Source organism: Schistocerca nitens, chromosome 6, assembly GCF_023898315.1.
Source record: "Schistocerca nitens isolate TAMUIC-IGC-003100 chromosome 6, iqSchNite1.1, whole genome shotgun sequence".
NCBI lineage: Eukaryota > Metazoa > Arthropoda > Insecta > Orthoptera > Acrididae > Schistocerca > Schistocerca nitens.
In genome coordinates this window covers 631,429,723-631,442,408 of record NC_064619.1, presented here as the reverse complement: position 1 = coordinate 631,442,408, position 12,686 = coordinate 631,429,723, and the positions used below count along the sequence as shown (strand labels likewise).

At 40.5% G+C, this 12,686-nt stretch overlaps 1 protein-coding gene across 1 annotated transcript in view; it reads left to right on the top strand.

Moving 5' to 3' along the window:
• Positions 1-12,686, top strand: part of LOC126263539 (A-kinase anchor protein 14-like) — a 65,011-nt gene that overhangs the window by 38,293 nt on the left and 14,032 nt on the right. Inside the window, exon 2 of the mRNA XM_049960632.1 lies at positions 6,037-6,144. Coding sequence (XP_049816589.1) covers positions 6,037-6,144 — 108 coding nt within the window. The remainder of the gene's footprint in view (positions 1-6,036; positions 6,145-12,686) is intronic.

Below are 12,686 nucleotides of genomic sequence, written 5' to 3'. Positions count from 1 at the left end.
TACCTGTGACAGTTTAGTATGTGTTCAACCAGTGATCGGTGTAGACCACGATGTAATTCTGTCCAGCAAATAAAGTCTGCCACACTTCATGTACCAGCTGGTATCACATTTCCTACACAATTTTTGGGAGCTAGATACATGCTATGCTCAGAAGGTCTGCTTTTAAAATTATACTGTAGGCTATTGTGTTAGTCATTTATAGTTTCCCCTATTGGAGAAAAATATTCATTGAAAATATTTTCAATTTCACATTGTTCTTTTACAACCATTCCACTATAGTCAACAATAAAGTCCATACAGAGTTTGTCTTTGGCTGTTCTAAAACTGTTTATCACTTCCCAGATTCCAGTAGCAACACCATATGGAGCTTGAAGCTTGTTTGCAGCATAGTTGCTCCTGGTCTGTATTAATAAATCTTTATAGTATTATCGATAAATTTTGAAGGGCTCCTTTAGCTTGAGAGATTTTCTCTATTATTCAGGATTGTGTTATGAAGTAATTTTAATTTTACCCTTGCTTCACTGACATAAGAAATTATAACATGACAGTAGAAACAGATAAAATGAAATACAAGAAACGTATTCAGGCGACAATTAGTAAGTTTAAATAAAGAAAATCAACAACGTAACACTGGAATTTTCTTAATTTTTAAGCTCTTCCAGGAGTTTCTTGACAGAATAGAAGGAGTGAGCCATGAGGAAACTCTTCAGTTTAGACTTAAAAAGCGTTTGGGCTACTGCTAAGATTTTTGAGTTCTTGTGGTAGCTTATTCAAAATGGATGCAGCAGAATAGTGCACTCCTTTCTGCGCAAGAGTCAGGGAAGTGCACTCCACATGCAGATTTGATTTCTGCCTGGTATTAACTGAATGAAAGCTGCTAACTCTTGCGAATAAGCTAACATTGCTAACAACAAATGACATTAAAGAAAATATATACTGTTAGGGCAATGTCAGAATTCCCAGACTATTGAATAGGGGTCGACAAGAGGTTCTTGAACTTACACCACATATAGCTCGAACAGCTGGTTTTTGAGCCAAAAATACCCTTTTTGAATCAGAAGAATTACCCCAAAAAATAATACCATATCACATAAGCGTATGAAAATATGCGAAGTAGACTACTTTTCATGTTGAAATGTCACTTATTTCAGATACTGTTCTAATGGTAAATAAAGCAGCATTTAGTTTCTGAACAAGATCCTGAACATGGGCTTTCCACAACAGCTTACTATCTATCCGAACACCTAGGAACTTGAACTGTTCCATCTCACTTATAATATGCCCATTCTGTCTGATCAAAATACCAGTTTGTGTTGAATTGTGAGTTAGAAGCTGTAAAAACTGAGTCTTACTTGATTTAGCATCAAATTATTTTCCACAATTTTCCACAATTTCATGAACTACATTATTTGATAATGTTTCAATATTACACGCAAGATCCTTCACTACCGAGCTGGTGTCATCGGCAAACAGAAATATTTTTGAATCACCTGTAATACTAGAAGGCATATCATTTATATAAATAAGAAACAGCAGTGACCCCAGCACCGACCCTTGGGGAACGCCCCACTTAACAGTGCCCCATTGGGACTGAACATCACTACCACTCTCAGTATTGCGGAGAATTACCTTCTGATTTCTGTTCTTAAAGTAAGAGGCGAGCCAATTGTAAGCTATTCCCCTTACTCCATAATGGTCCAACTTCTGCAGTAATATTTTGCGGTCAACACAGTCAAAAGCCTTCGTTAAATCAAAGAAAACACCTAGCGTTCGTAACCTTTTATTTAATCTGTCCAAAACCTCACAGAGAAAATATAATATAGCATTTTCAGTTGTTAAACCATTTCTAAAACCAAACTGTACATTTGACAGCAAATTATGTGAATTTAAATGCTCCAGTAATCTTGTATATACAACCTTCTCGATAACTTTAGCAAACACCGATGGCATAGAAATAGGTCTATAATTGTCAACATTATCCCTGTCTTCCTTTTTATAAAGTGACTTCACTACCGAGTACTTTAATCGGTCAGGAAACCGACCATTCCTAAAGGAAAAGTTACAGATATGGCTACGTACTGGGCTAACATACATAGAACAACATTTCAGTATTCTGCTAGATACCCCGTCATATCCATGAGAGTTCTTGGTCTTTAGTGATTTGATTATCAACTCAATCTCCCTGTTGTCATTATCATTGAGGAACATTTCAGGAAACAGTCTCGGAACACTTTTTTCTATGAGCGCTATATGATTCCCTGTTGGGACTAGGTTCTATTTAGTTCACCTGCTACATTCCGAAAGTGATTATTAAATACTGTACATATATGCGACTTAGTAGTAACACGGACATTCCCACTGCGCACTGATTCTATATCCTCGACCTGTCTCTGCAGACCAACCACTTCCTTTACGACTGACCATATGATTTTAATTTTATCCTGAGACTTAGCTATTCTATCTGTATATCACATACTTTTTGCCTTCCTAATAACTTTTTTAAGCATCTTACAATACTGTTTGTAATGGGCTGCTGCATTTAGATTTTGACTGTTCCTAACGTTTTGATATACAGGGTATTTCAAAAATGACCGGTATATTTGAAACGGCAATAAAAACTAAACGAGCAGCGATAGAAATACACCGTTTGTTGCAATATGCTTGGGACAACAGTACATTTTCAGGCAGACAAACTTTCGAAATTACAGTAGTTACAATTTTCAACAACAGATGGCGCTGCGGTCTGGGAAACTCTATAGTACGATATTTTCCACATATCCACCATGCGTAGCAATAATATGGCATAGTCTCTGAATGAAATTACCCGAAACCTTTGACAACGTGTCTGGCGGAATGGCTTCACATGCAGATGAGATGTACTGCTTCAGCTGTTCAATTGTTTCTGGATTCTGGCGGTACACCTGGTCTTTCAAGTGTCCCCACAGAAAGAAGTCACAGGGGTTCATGTCTGGTGAATAGGGAGGCCAATCCACGCCGCCTCCTGTATGTTTCGGATATCCCAAAGCAATCACACGATCATCGAAATATTCATTCAGGAAATTAAAGACATTGGCCGTGCGATGTGGCCGGGCACCATCTTGCATAAACCACGAGGTGTTCGCAGTGTCATCTAAGGCAGTTTGTACTGCCACAAATTCACGAAGAATGTCCAGATAGCGTGATGCAGTAATCGTTTTGGATCTGAAAAATGGGCCAATGATTCCTTTGGAAGAAATGGCGGCCCAGACCAGTACTTTTTGAGGATGCAGGGACGATGGGATTGCAACATGGGGCTTTTCGGTTCCCCATATGCGCCAGTTCTGTTTATTGACGAAGCCGTCCAGGTAAAAATAAGCTTCGTCAGTAAACCAAATGCTGCCCACATGCATATCGCCGTCATCAATCCTGTGCACTATATCGTTAGCGAATGTCTCTCGTGCAGCAATGGTAGTGGCGCTGAGGGGTTGCCGCGTTTGAATTTTGTATGGATAGAGGTGTAAACTCTGGCGCATGAGACGATACGTGGACGTTGGCATCATTTGGACCGCAGCTGCAACACGGCGAACGGAAACCCGAGGCCGCTGTTGGATCACCTGCTGCACTAGCTGCGCATTGCCCTCTGTGGTTGCCGTACGCGGTCGCCCTACCTTTCCAGCACGTTCATCCGTCACGTTCCCAGTCCGTTGAAATTTTTCAAACAGATCCTTTATTGTATCGCCTTTCAGTCCTTTGGTTACATTAAACCTCCGTTGAAAACTTCGTCTTGTTGCAACAACACTGTGTTCTAGGCGGTGGAATTCCAACACCAGAAAAATCCTCTGTTCTAAGGATTAAACCATGTTGTCTACAGCACACTTGCACGTTGTGAACAGCACACGCTTACAGCAGAAAGACGACGTACAGAATGGCGCACCCACAGACTGCGTTGTCTTCTATATCTTTCACATCACTTGCAGCGCCATCTGTTGTTGAAAATTGCAACTACTGTAATTTCGAAAGTTTGTCCGCCTGAAAATGTACTGTTGTCCCAAGCATATTGCAACAAACGGTGTATTTCTATCGCTGCTCGTTTAGTTTTTATTGCCGTTTCAAATATACCGGTCATTTTTGAAACACCCTGTAATTGCCATTTTGTTCTACAGGATATTCTTATCCCTCTAGTCAGCCACCCAGGCTGCCTGCTTGTGCTAGTACCCTGTTTTGAACGTTCTAATGGAAAGCAACTTTCAAAGAGCATGATTTATTTATTTATTTAGCTTATGGCATATAACACATCATATAGAAAAGACATAAAAATCATAAGACACAGAAATAAAGAGTAGTCACAGTGTGTAACATATAGTTGTAGATATAAAAGTGTTTAAAAATAGTGTATATAACAAACAAAAGTTCACAAACAAACATCCAGATTTGTGACATAGTCTATTGCACTTTCAGTCACGGTCAGAAACTCATTGGGGTCTCCTGCAAAACGTCTCAGAGGGCAATCTTCCACGATGTGATGAATCGTCTGCCGGTCCGCACCGCTGTCACATCTCGGGGTGGTGATTTTACCCCACCTGTGGAGGCTGTCTGCACATCTGCCGTTATTTGTCCGAATTCGATTCAGGGTCGTCCAAGTTTTCCTTGGCAAATTGAATCCTGGTGGTTGGACATTGATGCATGGCATATTCTGCAGGTTTTGGGGCACAGATTCTCTCCACCGCATTTTCCAGAGGTTGCCATAATCCGGGTTGAGAGGATGCGTATTTTTTGCCTTTTTTAAAGAGGGGTGTCTTGAGCGCAATCTGTTCATCTCCAGGGCAGGAACATCCTTATGGATTGGCAGTTTCTTGTTGTTCAGCACTTTTCCATACTCGTGTAAGAGAGCGTTCTGTCTGCGCAGGTCCGGTGGGGGAATGTTGCTCAGTATAGGTAGCCAGTGTAAAGGCGTTGGCTTTATTGTTCCTGATATCACCCTCATTGTGTAGTTTAGTTGAGCATCGATCAAGCCTGTGTGTTTACTGTTTAGACATACCGGTACGGCATATTCTGCTGTTGTGTAGACAAGTCCCAGAGCCGAAGATCTCAGTACAGCCGCGGAAGAGCCCCACGTGGTCCCACATAGCTTCTGTATGATATTATTTCTAGTTTTAAGTTTTGCGGCTGTATTACGTAGGTGTTCCTTGAATGTTAGGATTCTGTCAAAGGTGACGCCTAGATATCTGGGGTAATTATTATGGTTTAACTGCCTGTTTTCGAAATGAACGTTGAGCTTTCTTTTTGCTTGGGCATTGTCGAGGTGAAAGCACGTCACCTCCGTTTTTGTCACGTTTGGCCGTAATCTCCACCTTCGGAAGTAATCTCCCAGCTTTGTTAGATCCGCAGTTAATGTGTTTTCCGTTGCCTCCATTGATCTGCCTCTTGCAGCTATTGCCCAGTCGTCCTGAGGAAAGCATTATATTTATCATCTACTGTAACAGCACTATAAACATCTTGCCACACTTGTTCCTTGATAAGGTTTACAAAGGTCTCTGCAGCAACTGGATCAGCTTTCCTAAAAAGTTGATAACTATATTTAACATGAGTTGCAGCACAAAAATCTTTTAGAGTTAAAACTTGTGCATCATGATCTGAAAGGCCATTCACTTTTTTGCTAACAGAATGCCCTTCTAGTAATGAGGAATGAACAAAAATGTTGTCTATGGTTGTTCTACTGTTCTCTTGCACTCTCGTTGGAAAGAATACGGTTTGCATAAGAACTGTTAATCTTAAAAGTTTGTTACTTTTGAAGAAAAGTTGTTAATTGCTTAATTAAGCAATTATTCAGTACCATATATTATATTACTGGTATTATAAGGAAAATTGTAAACCAGTTTTTGTGTTTTGATGAGTCTCCTGTACTTTTAAGTCAATGGCTTGAAATTGTATGTTATGAGACAATAAACTTCTACTTCTGCTTCTACTACTGTGAATTATTTTAACTATTGCAAACAACTTCATAAAGTTATAGGTTCATAAACACAAACCAATTAAAATTCTCTTTTTTCTTTCTAGGTGAAGTGGAGTGTACCTAACATGATGTATCCTGTACCACCAGCAGTGGCCAGTGTTTTCTTCACAATGGAACTTTCCAGAATTAAGCCTCCGGACTGCCCAGTGACAGTAAGAAATTATGTGATTATTCTGAATAACCCAATTACTTACTTTTGTTTGTCACTATTGCATATTTCTGTGTTCTCCTTTTCTAACATGCCAACATTCAATACTCCATTATAATATAATATTATAATAATAGTAAAAATTATTATTATTATTATTATTGTCTTCAGCCTGTGGACTGATTTGATGCATTCTCCATGTTAGTCTATCCTGTGGCAGCTTCTTTATCTCTACATAACTAGTGCCACCTTCATCTACATCTTCATCAACATCTGTACTCTGAAAATCACTGTGAAATGCATGGCAGAGGGTACATCCCATTGTATCAGTTTTTAGGGTTTCTTTCGACTCCATTCACATATGGAGCACAGAAAGAATGACTATTTGAATGCCTCTGTGTCTGCTGTAATTATTCTAATCTTCTCAACATAACCATTATGTGAGCATTCCATAGGAGGTTGTGATATATTCATAGATTCATCATTTAAAGCCAGTTCTAGAAACTTTGTTACTAGACTTCCTCAGGATTGTATTTTATTGGGTAATGATCTGAGGACCTAGAAACGATGGAGAAACTTCATCCCATCATAGCCCTCAGAGGTCCACTTCCCACAACAGGCCACACCAGTCCATCCATCTCACTGTCAACCCCCCTACACCAAACTCTGGGTTATAGTGCAGTCCAGCCCCCAGTGGATCCCCCCCCCCCCCCTCTCCCCCATTCTCCCCCCTGGGAGTGTCTCAAGCCAGACAAGTGTAACCACAAATGGTAGAGTAATTACGATTTATGCGTATGTGGAGACAGTGTTTGCACAGCAATCGCTGACATAGTGTAACTGAGGTAGAATAAGGAGAACCATGCCACTTTCTCCGAGGCAGATGGAAAATCACCTTAAAAACCTTCCACAGGGTGGTCAGCACACTGGACCACGACACAAATCCACTGGGCCAATTCATGCCGGGGACCAGCATGCCTTCTCACTTGGGAAGCAGTGCATTAGACTGTGCAGCTAGCCAGGCAGGCTTTTTGAGACAGTTTACGTCTATCTTTAAGAGTCTGTCAGTTCTGTTTCTTCAGCATCTCTGTAACACTTTCCCATGGGTCAAACAAATTTGTGGCCATTCATGCTGCTGTTCTCTGTTTACGTACAATATCCTGTCTGGTCTGGGTCCCACACATTCAAGCAATATTTGGAAATGGGTTGCTTGAGTGTTTTTTAAGCAATCTCCTTTGTAGACTGTTTGCATTTTCTCAGTATTCTACCAATAAAGTGAAGTCTACCACCTGCTTTATACACAACTGAACCTATGTGATCATTCCATTTCATATCCCTACAAAGTGTTACACCAAGGAATTTGTAAGAGCTTGCCATTTCCAACTGTGACTCATTGATATTATAGTCATAGGATACTATGTTTTTCCATTTTACATTCCTCAACATTTAAAGCAAGTTCCCAATCTTTCCACCACTTTGAAATCTTATGAAGAACTGTCTGAATATTTATGCAGCTTCTTTCAGACAGTCTTTCATTATAGATAACTGCATCATCTGCAAGGTCATTAATACACAATATGAACAGCATGGCTCATAACACAATTCCCTGGGGTACACTGAAGTTGCTTGTACATATGACAATGACTCTCCATCCAAGATAACATGTTGTGTTCTCTCTACCAAAATGTCCTTAGTGCATTAACAAGTTTCACTTCATACCACACGTTGCTAGGGACTGGACACTAACTTCAGTGCCCCTAACAGCCTATACACAGGACCCAAATTTCTTTGGGTCTTGTGAAAGATCATTTCACAATATTCTGCTTCAGCAGTCATTGAGGGCTTCATACATTGCCCTCTTGACAGCCAAACATGTTTCATTCAGCATCTCTCTATCTATAGTCCTATGCTTTGTTTTACACCAACCATACAGTAGTCTCTGTTTCCTTAGAAGTTTCTATAAAGTGACTGCATGCCATGGAGGGTCCCTCCCATTATGAACTCTTCTACTGCATACATATACGTCCAGTGCATGGTAAACTATTGTCTAAAACTTGGGCTGTAAGTCCTCTACATGCTCCTGCCCTATGCTGAAAGTTTCAAGTTCCTCACTGACAAATAACATTACTGATTTTTTATCTAGTTTACTGAACATGTATATGTTTCTGCTTGTTTTAGTTGTCCTTTGTACTTTGGTAACCATTGTTGCCATAACTGCATCATGATGTCTGATACCAGTTCCGATATGGACATCCTCAAAGAAGTCAGGCCTATTTGTTGTCTTTAGATCCAACAAATTTCCATCATGAGTGGGGCTCATAACTGTATGTTATAGGTAGTTTTCATAGAAGTCATTTAGTAATGTTTCACAAGACATCTTATTGTGTCCACCATTAACAAAACTGTAATTTTCCCAATTGATTGGTGGGTGATTAAAGTCTCCACCAATGATTATAGCATGACTGAGAAACATCTACAGAGGAACTGAGGCTTTCTATATGCGAGGTGCATTCAAGTTCTAAGGCCTCCGATTTTTTTTCTCCAGACTGGAAAGAGATAGAAACATGCGCATTGTTTTAAAATGAGGCCGCGTTCATTGTCAATACGTCCCAGAGATGGCAGCACCGTATGGCAGATGGACTTTTACCGCCAGCGGCGAGAATGAGAACTGTTTTAAATACTTAAAATGGCGACGTTTTCCTTACTTGAACAGCGTGCAATCATTCGTTTTCTGAATTTGCGTGGTGTGAAACCAATTGAAATTCATCGACAGTTGAAGGAGACATGTGGTGATGGAGTTATGGATGTGTCGGAAGTGCGTTCGTGGGTGCGACAGTTCAATGAAGGCAGAACATCGTGTGACAACAAACCGAAACAACCTCGGGCTCGCACAAGTCGGTCTGACAACATGATCGAGAAAGTGGAAAGAATTGTTTTGGGGGATCGCCGAATGACTGTTGAACAGATCGCCTCCAGAGTTGGCATTTCTGTGGGTTCTGTGCACACAATCTTGCATGATGACCTGAAAATCCGAAAAGTGTCATCCAGGTGGGTGCCACGAATGCTGATGGACGACCACATGGCTGCCCGTGTGGCATGTTGCCAAGCAATGTTGACGCGCAACGACAGCATGAATGGGACTTTCTTTTCATCGGTTGTGACAATGGATGAGACGTGGATGCCATTTTTCAATCCAGAAACAAAGCGCCAGTCAGCTCAATGGAAGCACACAGATTCACGGCCACCAAAAAAAATTTCGGGTAACCGCCAGTGCTGAAAAAATGGTGGTGTCCATGTTCTGGGACAGCGAGGTCATAATCCTTACCCATTGCGTTCCAAAGGACACTACGGTAACAGGTGAATCCTACGAAAATGTTTTGAAGAACAAATTCCTTCCCACACTGCAACAAAAACGTCCGGGAAGGGCTGCGCGTGTGTTGTTTCACCAAGACAACGCACCCGCACATCGAGCTAATGTTACGCAACAGTTTCTTCGTGATAACAACTTTGAAGTGATTCCTCATGCTCCCTACTCACCTGACCTGGCTCCTAGTGACTTTTGGCTTTTTCCAACAATGAAAGACACTCTCCGTGGCCGCACATTCACCAGCCGTGCTGCTATTGCCTCAGCGATTTTCCAGTGGTCAAAACAGACTCCCAAAGAAGCCTTCGCCGCTGCCATGGAATCATGGCGTCAGCGTTGTGAAAAATGTGTACGTCTGCAGGGCGATTACGTCGAGAAGTAACGCCAGTTTCATCGATTTCGGGTGAGTAGTTAATTAGAAAAATAATCGGAGGCCTTAGAACTTGAATGCACCTCATAGTTTCCTGTTACATCAGGAGATCTAATCATTATTTTATGCCCACCTCCAATACTGAATCTTGTCCAGAGAGTCTCACATGTAACTTCAATTACTATCTTGGTGTATTTGAATTTCTTCTCTACTGTTACAGGTACACCAACTCCATTTCTCATTATCTTATTCTTTCAATATACAATTAAATTTTCCCCAAAAATCTCACTGCTAACAATTTTAGGATTCAACCAGTTTTCTGTAACCCCCCTTCCCTTTTCTGTCTGAAGCTCCCTCTGGCACCGTGGAAGTTGTTCTCTGATGTCTTAACACATGCCCTACCATCTTGTCCTTTCTTTTTTTGGTGTTTTCCATATATTCCTTTCCTTCCTGACTCTCCAGAGAACCTCTTCATTTCTTACCTTATCAGTCTACCTAATTTTTAACGTTTTTCTGTAGCGCCAAATCTCAAATGCTTCGATTCTCTTCTGTTCCAATTTTGCCACAGTTCATGTATCACTATCATATAATGTTGTGCACCAAACATACGTTCTCAGAAACTTCTTCCTCAAATGAAGGCCTATGTTTGATACTAGTAGACTTATCTTGGCCAGGGGTGCCCTTTCTGTCAGTGGTAGCCTGCACTAGTTGTCTAGCGGTAGCGTCTTTCTTTAGTAATCAAAATATCCTCGGTCCCAGTTTTGAACCCCACCACCACTTAGATTTTGAATAAAATTCATTAGCATTAGCAGCCAAACACTTCTGACATTAGAAGTCGCCCACATTCTGCCAGTAGCCTTGTCAAAGAAGGTGAAGGAGCGGGTAAAGTTTCAGGGCACTCTCTTGCCCTTGGGTGAGAAACAGCTCATAAAGTGGAAGAATTAGCCATGAGCAATGGGTTGAGGGTGCAGAAGGCAATGTATTAAAGACAGATAATGTGTATCCACAGGACATGTGGCCAGTAACTGAAAATGTGTCGTGATGATCTCTCCATTGGAAGAGATACCGGACTAGTCCGCATTTGGATTTCCAGGAGGGTACTGCCAATGGCGAGGTGACCATGAGAAAAAAACATTCTATGAGCTGGGAGCCCAATGTAGGAAGTTCAAACATGGTAGGAAAGGTAGAAAATCTGAAAAGGGAAATGCAAATGGCCAATCCAGATAGAGTGGGGGTCAGTGAAGTGAAATGGAAAGAAGAAATGAATTTCTGGTCAGGTGGTTATAGTGTAATATCAACAGCAGCAGAGAGTGCTATAATGGGGGTAGGATTCATTATGAATAAGAAGGTAGGGCAGAGAGGGAGTTACTGTGAACAGTTCAGTGACCGGGTTGTTCTCATCAGAATCAACAGAAAACCAAATCTGACAACGATAGTTCCAGTATATATGCCAATGTTGCAAGCTGAAGATGAAGAGACAGATAAATTATGAGATGATATTGAACAGGTAATTCAGTATGTAAAGAGAGATGAAAATCTAATAGTTTTGGAAAACTTGATTGTGGTTGTAGGGGAAGGAGCAGAAGAGAGGGCTATGGGAAAATACAGGCTTGGTTCTAGGAAAGAGAGAGGGGCAAGACAACTGTGTTCTGCAATAAATTTCAGCTAGTAATGACAAATACTCTGTTGAAGAATCACAAGTGGCTGAGGTATACTTGGAGAATGCCAAGAGGTATGAGGAGATTTCAGTTAGATTACATCATGGTCAGAGAGATACTGAATTGTAAGGCATACACAGGATCAGATTTAAACTCAGGTCACAATTTAGTAGTGATGAAAAATAGGGTGAAGTTTCAGAGATTAGTCAGGAAGAATCAATACACAAGGAAGTGGGATATGTAAGTACTAACGAAAGAGGAGATACACTTGAAGTTCTCTAAGGCTATAGATACTGCAATAAGGAATAGCTCAGTAGGTAGTTCAGTTGAAGAGGAAAGGACATCTCTAAAAAGTGCAATCAAAGTAGCTGGAAAGAAAAACATAGGTACAAAGAAGGTAATTGAGAAAGGACCATGAATACCAAAAGAAACACTTGAGTTGATCGATGAAAGAAATAAGAAAAAAAATTTTAGGGAAATTCAGAAACATGAGTTTCTGAGGAATGAAATAAATAGGAAGTGCATGGAAGCTATGACAAAATGGCTGTATAAAATGTGTGAAGAAATTGAAAAAGAGATTATTGTTGGAAGGACTGGCCCAGCATTACAAAAATAAATAAATAAATAAAAGCAAGGATGCTAACATTAAGAGAGCAAAGTGATTTCCACAGTTACATACAGAGGAGAGAGCATTTAGGTGGAAAGAATACATTGAAGGCCTCTATGAGGGAAGATTTGTCTGATGTGACAGAAGAAGGAACAGGTGTTGATACAGAAGAGATTGGGGATCCAATATTAGAATCAAAATTTAAAAGAGTTTCTTGAGACTTAAGATCAAATAAGGCAGAAGGGGTGGATAATACTCCATCATAATTTCTAAAATCATTGGAAGCAGTGACAACAAAATGACTATTCACAGTGGTGTGTAGAATGTGTAAGACTGGCAATATACCATCAGACTTTCAGAAGAACATCATCTACACAATTCCAAAGACACCAAGAGCTGCCAAGCATGAGAATTATTAGACAGTCAGCTTAACAGCTCATGGATCCAAGTTACTGACAAGAATAATATACAGAAGAATGGAAAAGAAAAGTGAGGATGTGTTAGATGAAGACCAGTTTGGCTTTTGGGAAAGGTAAAGAGAGGCATTTTT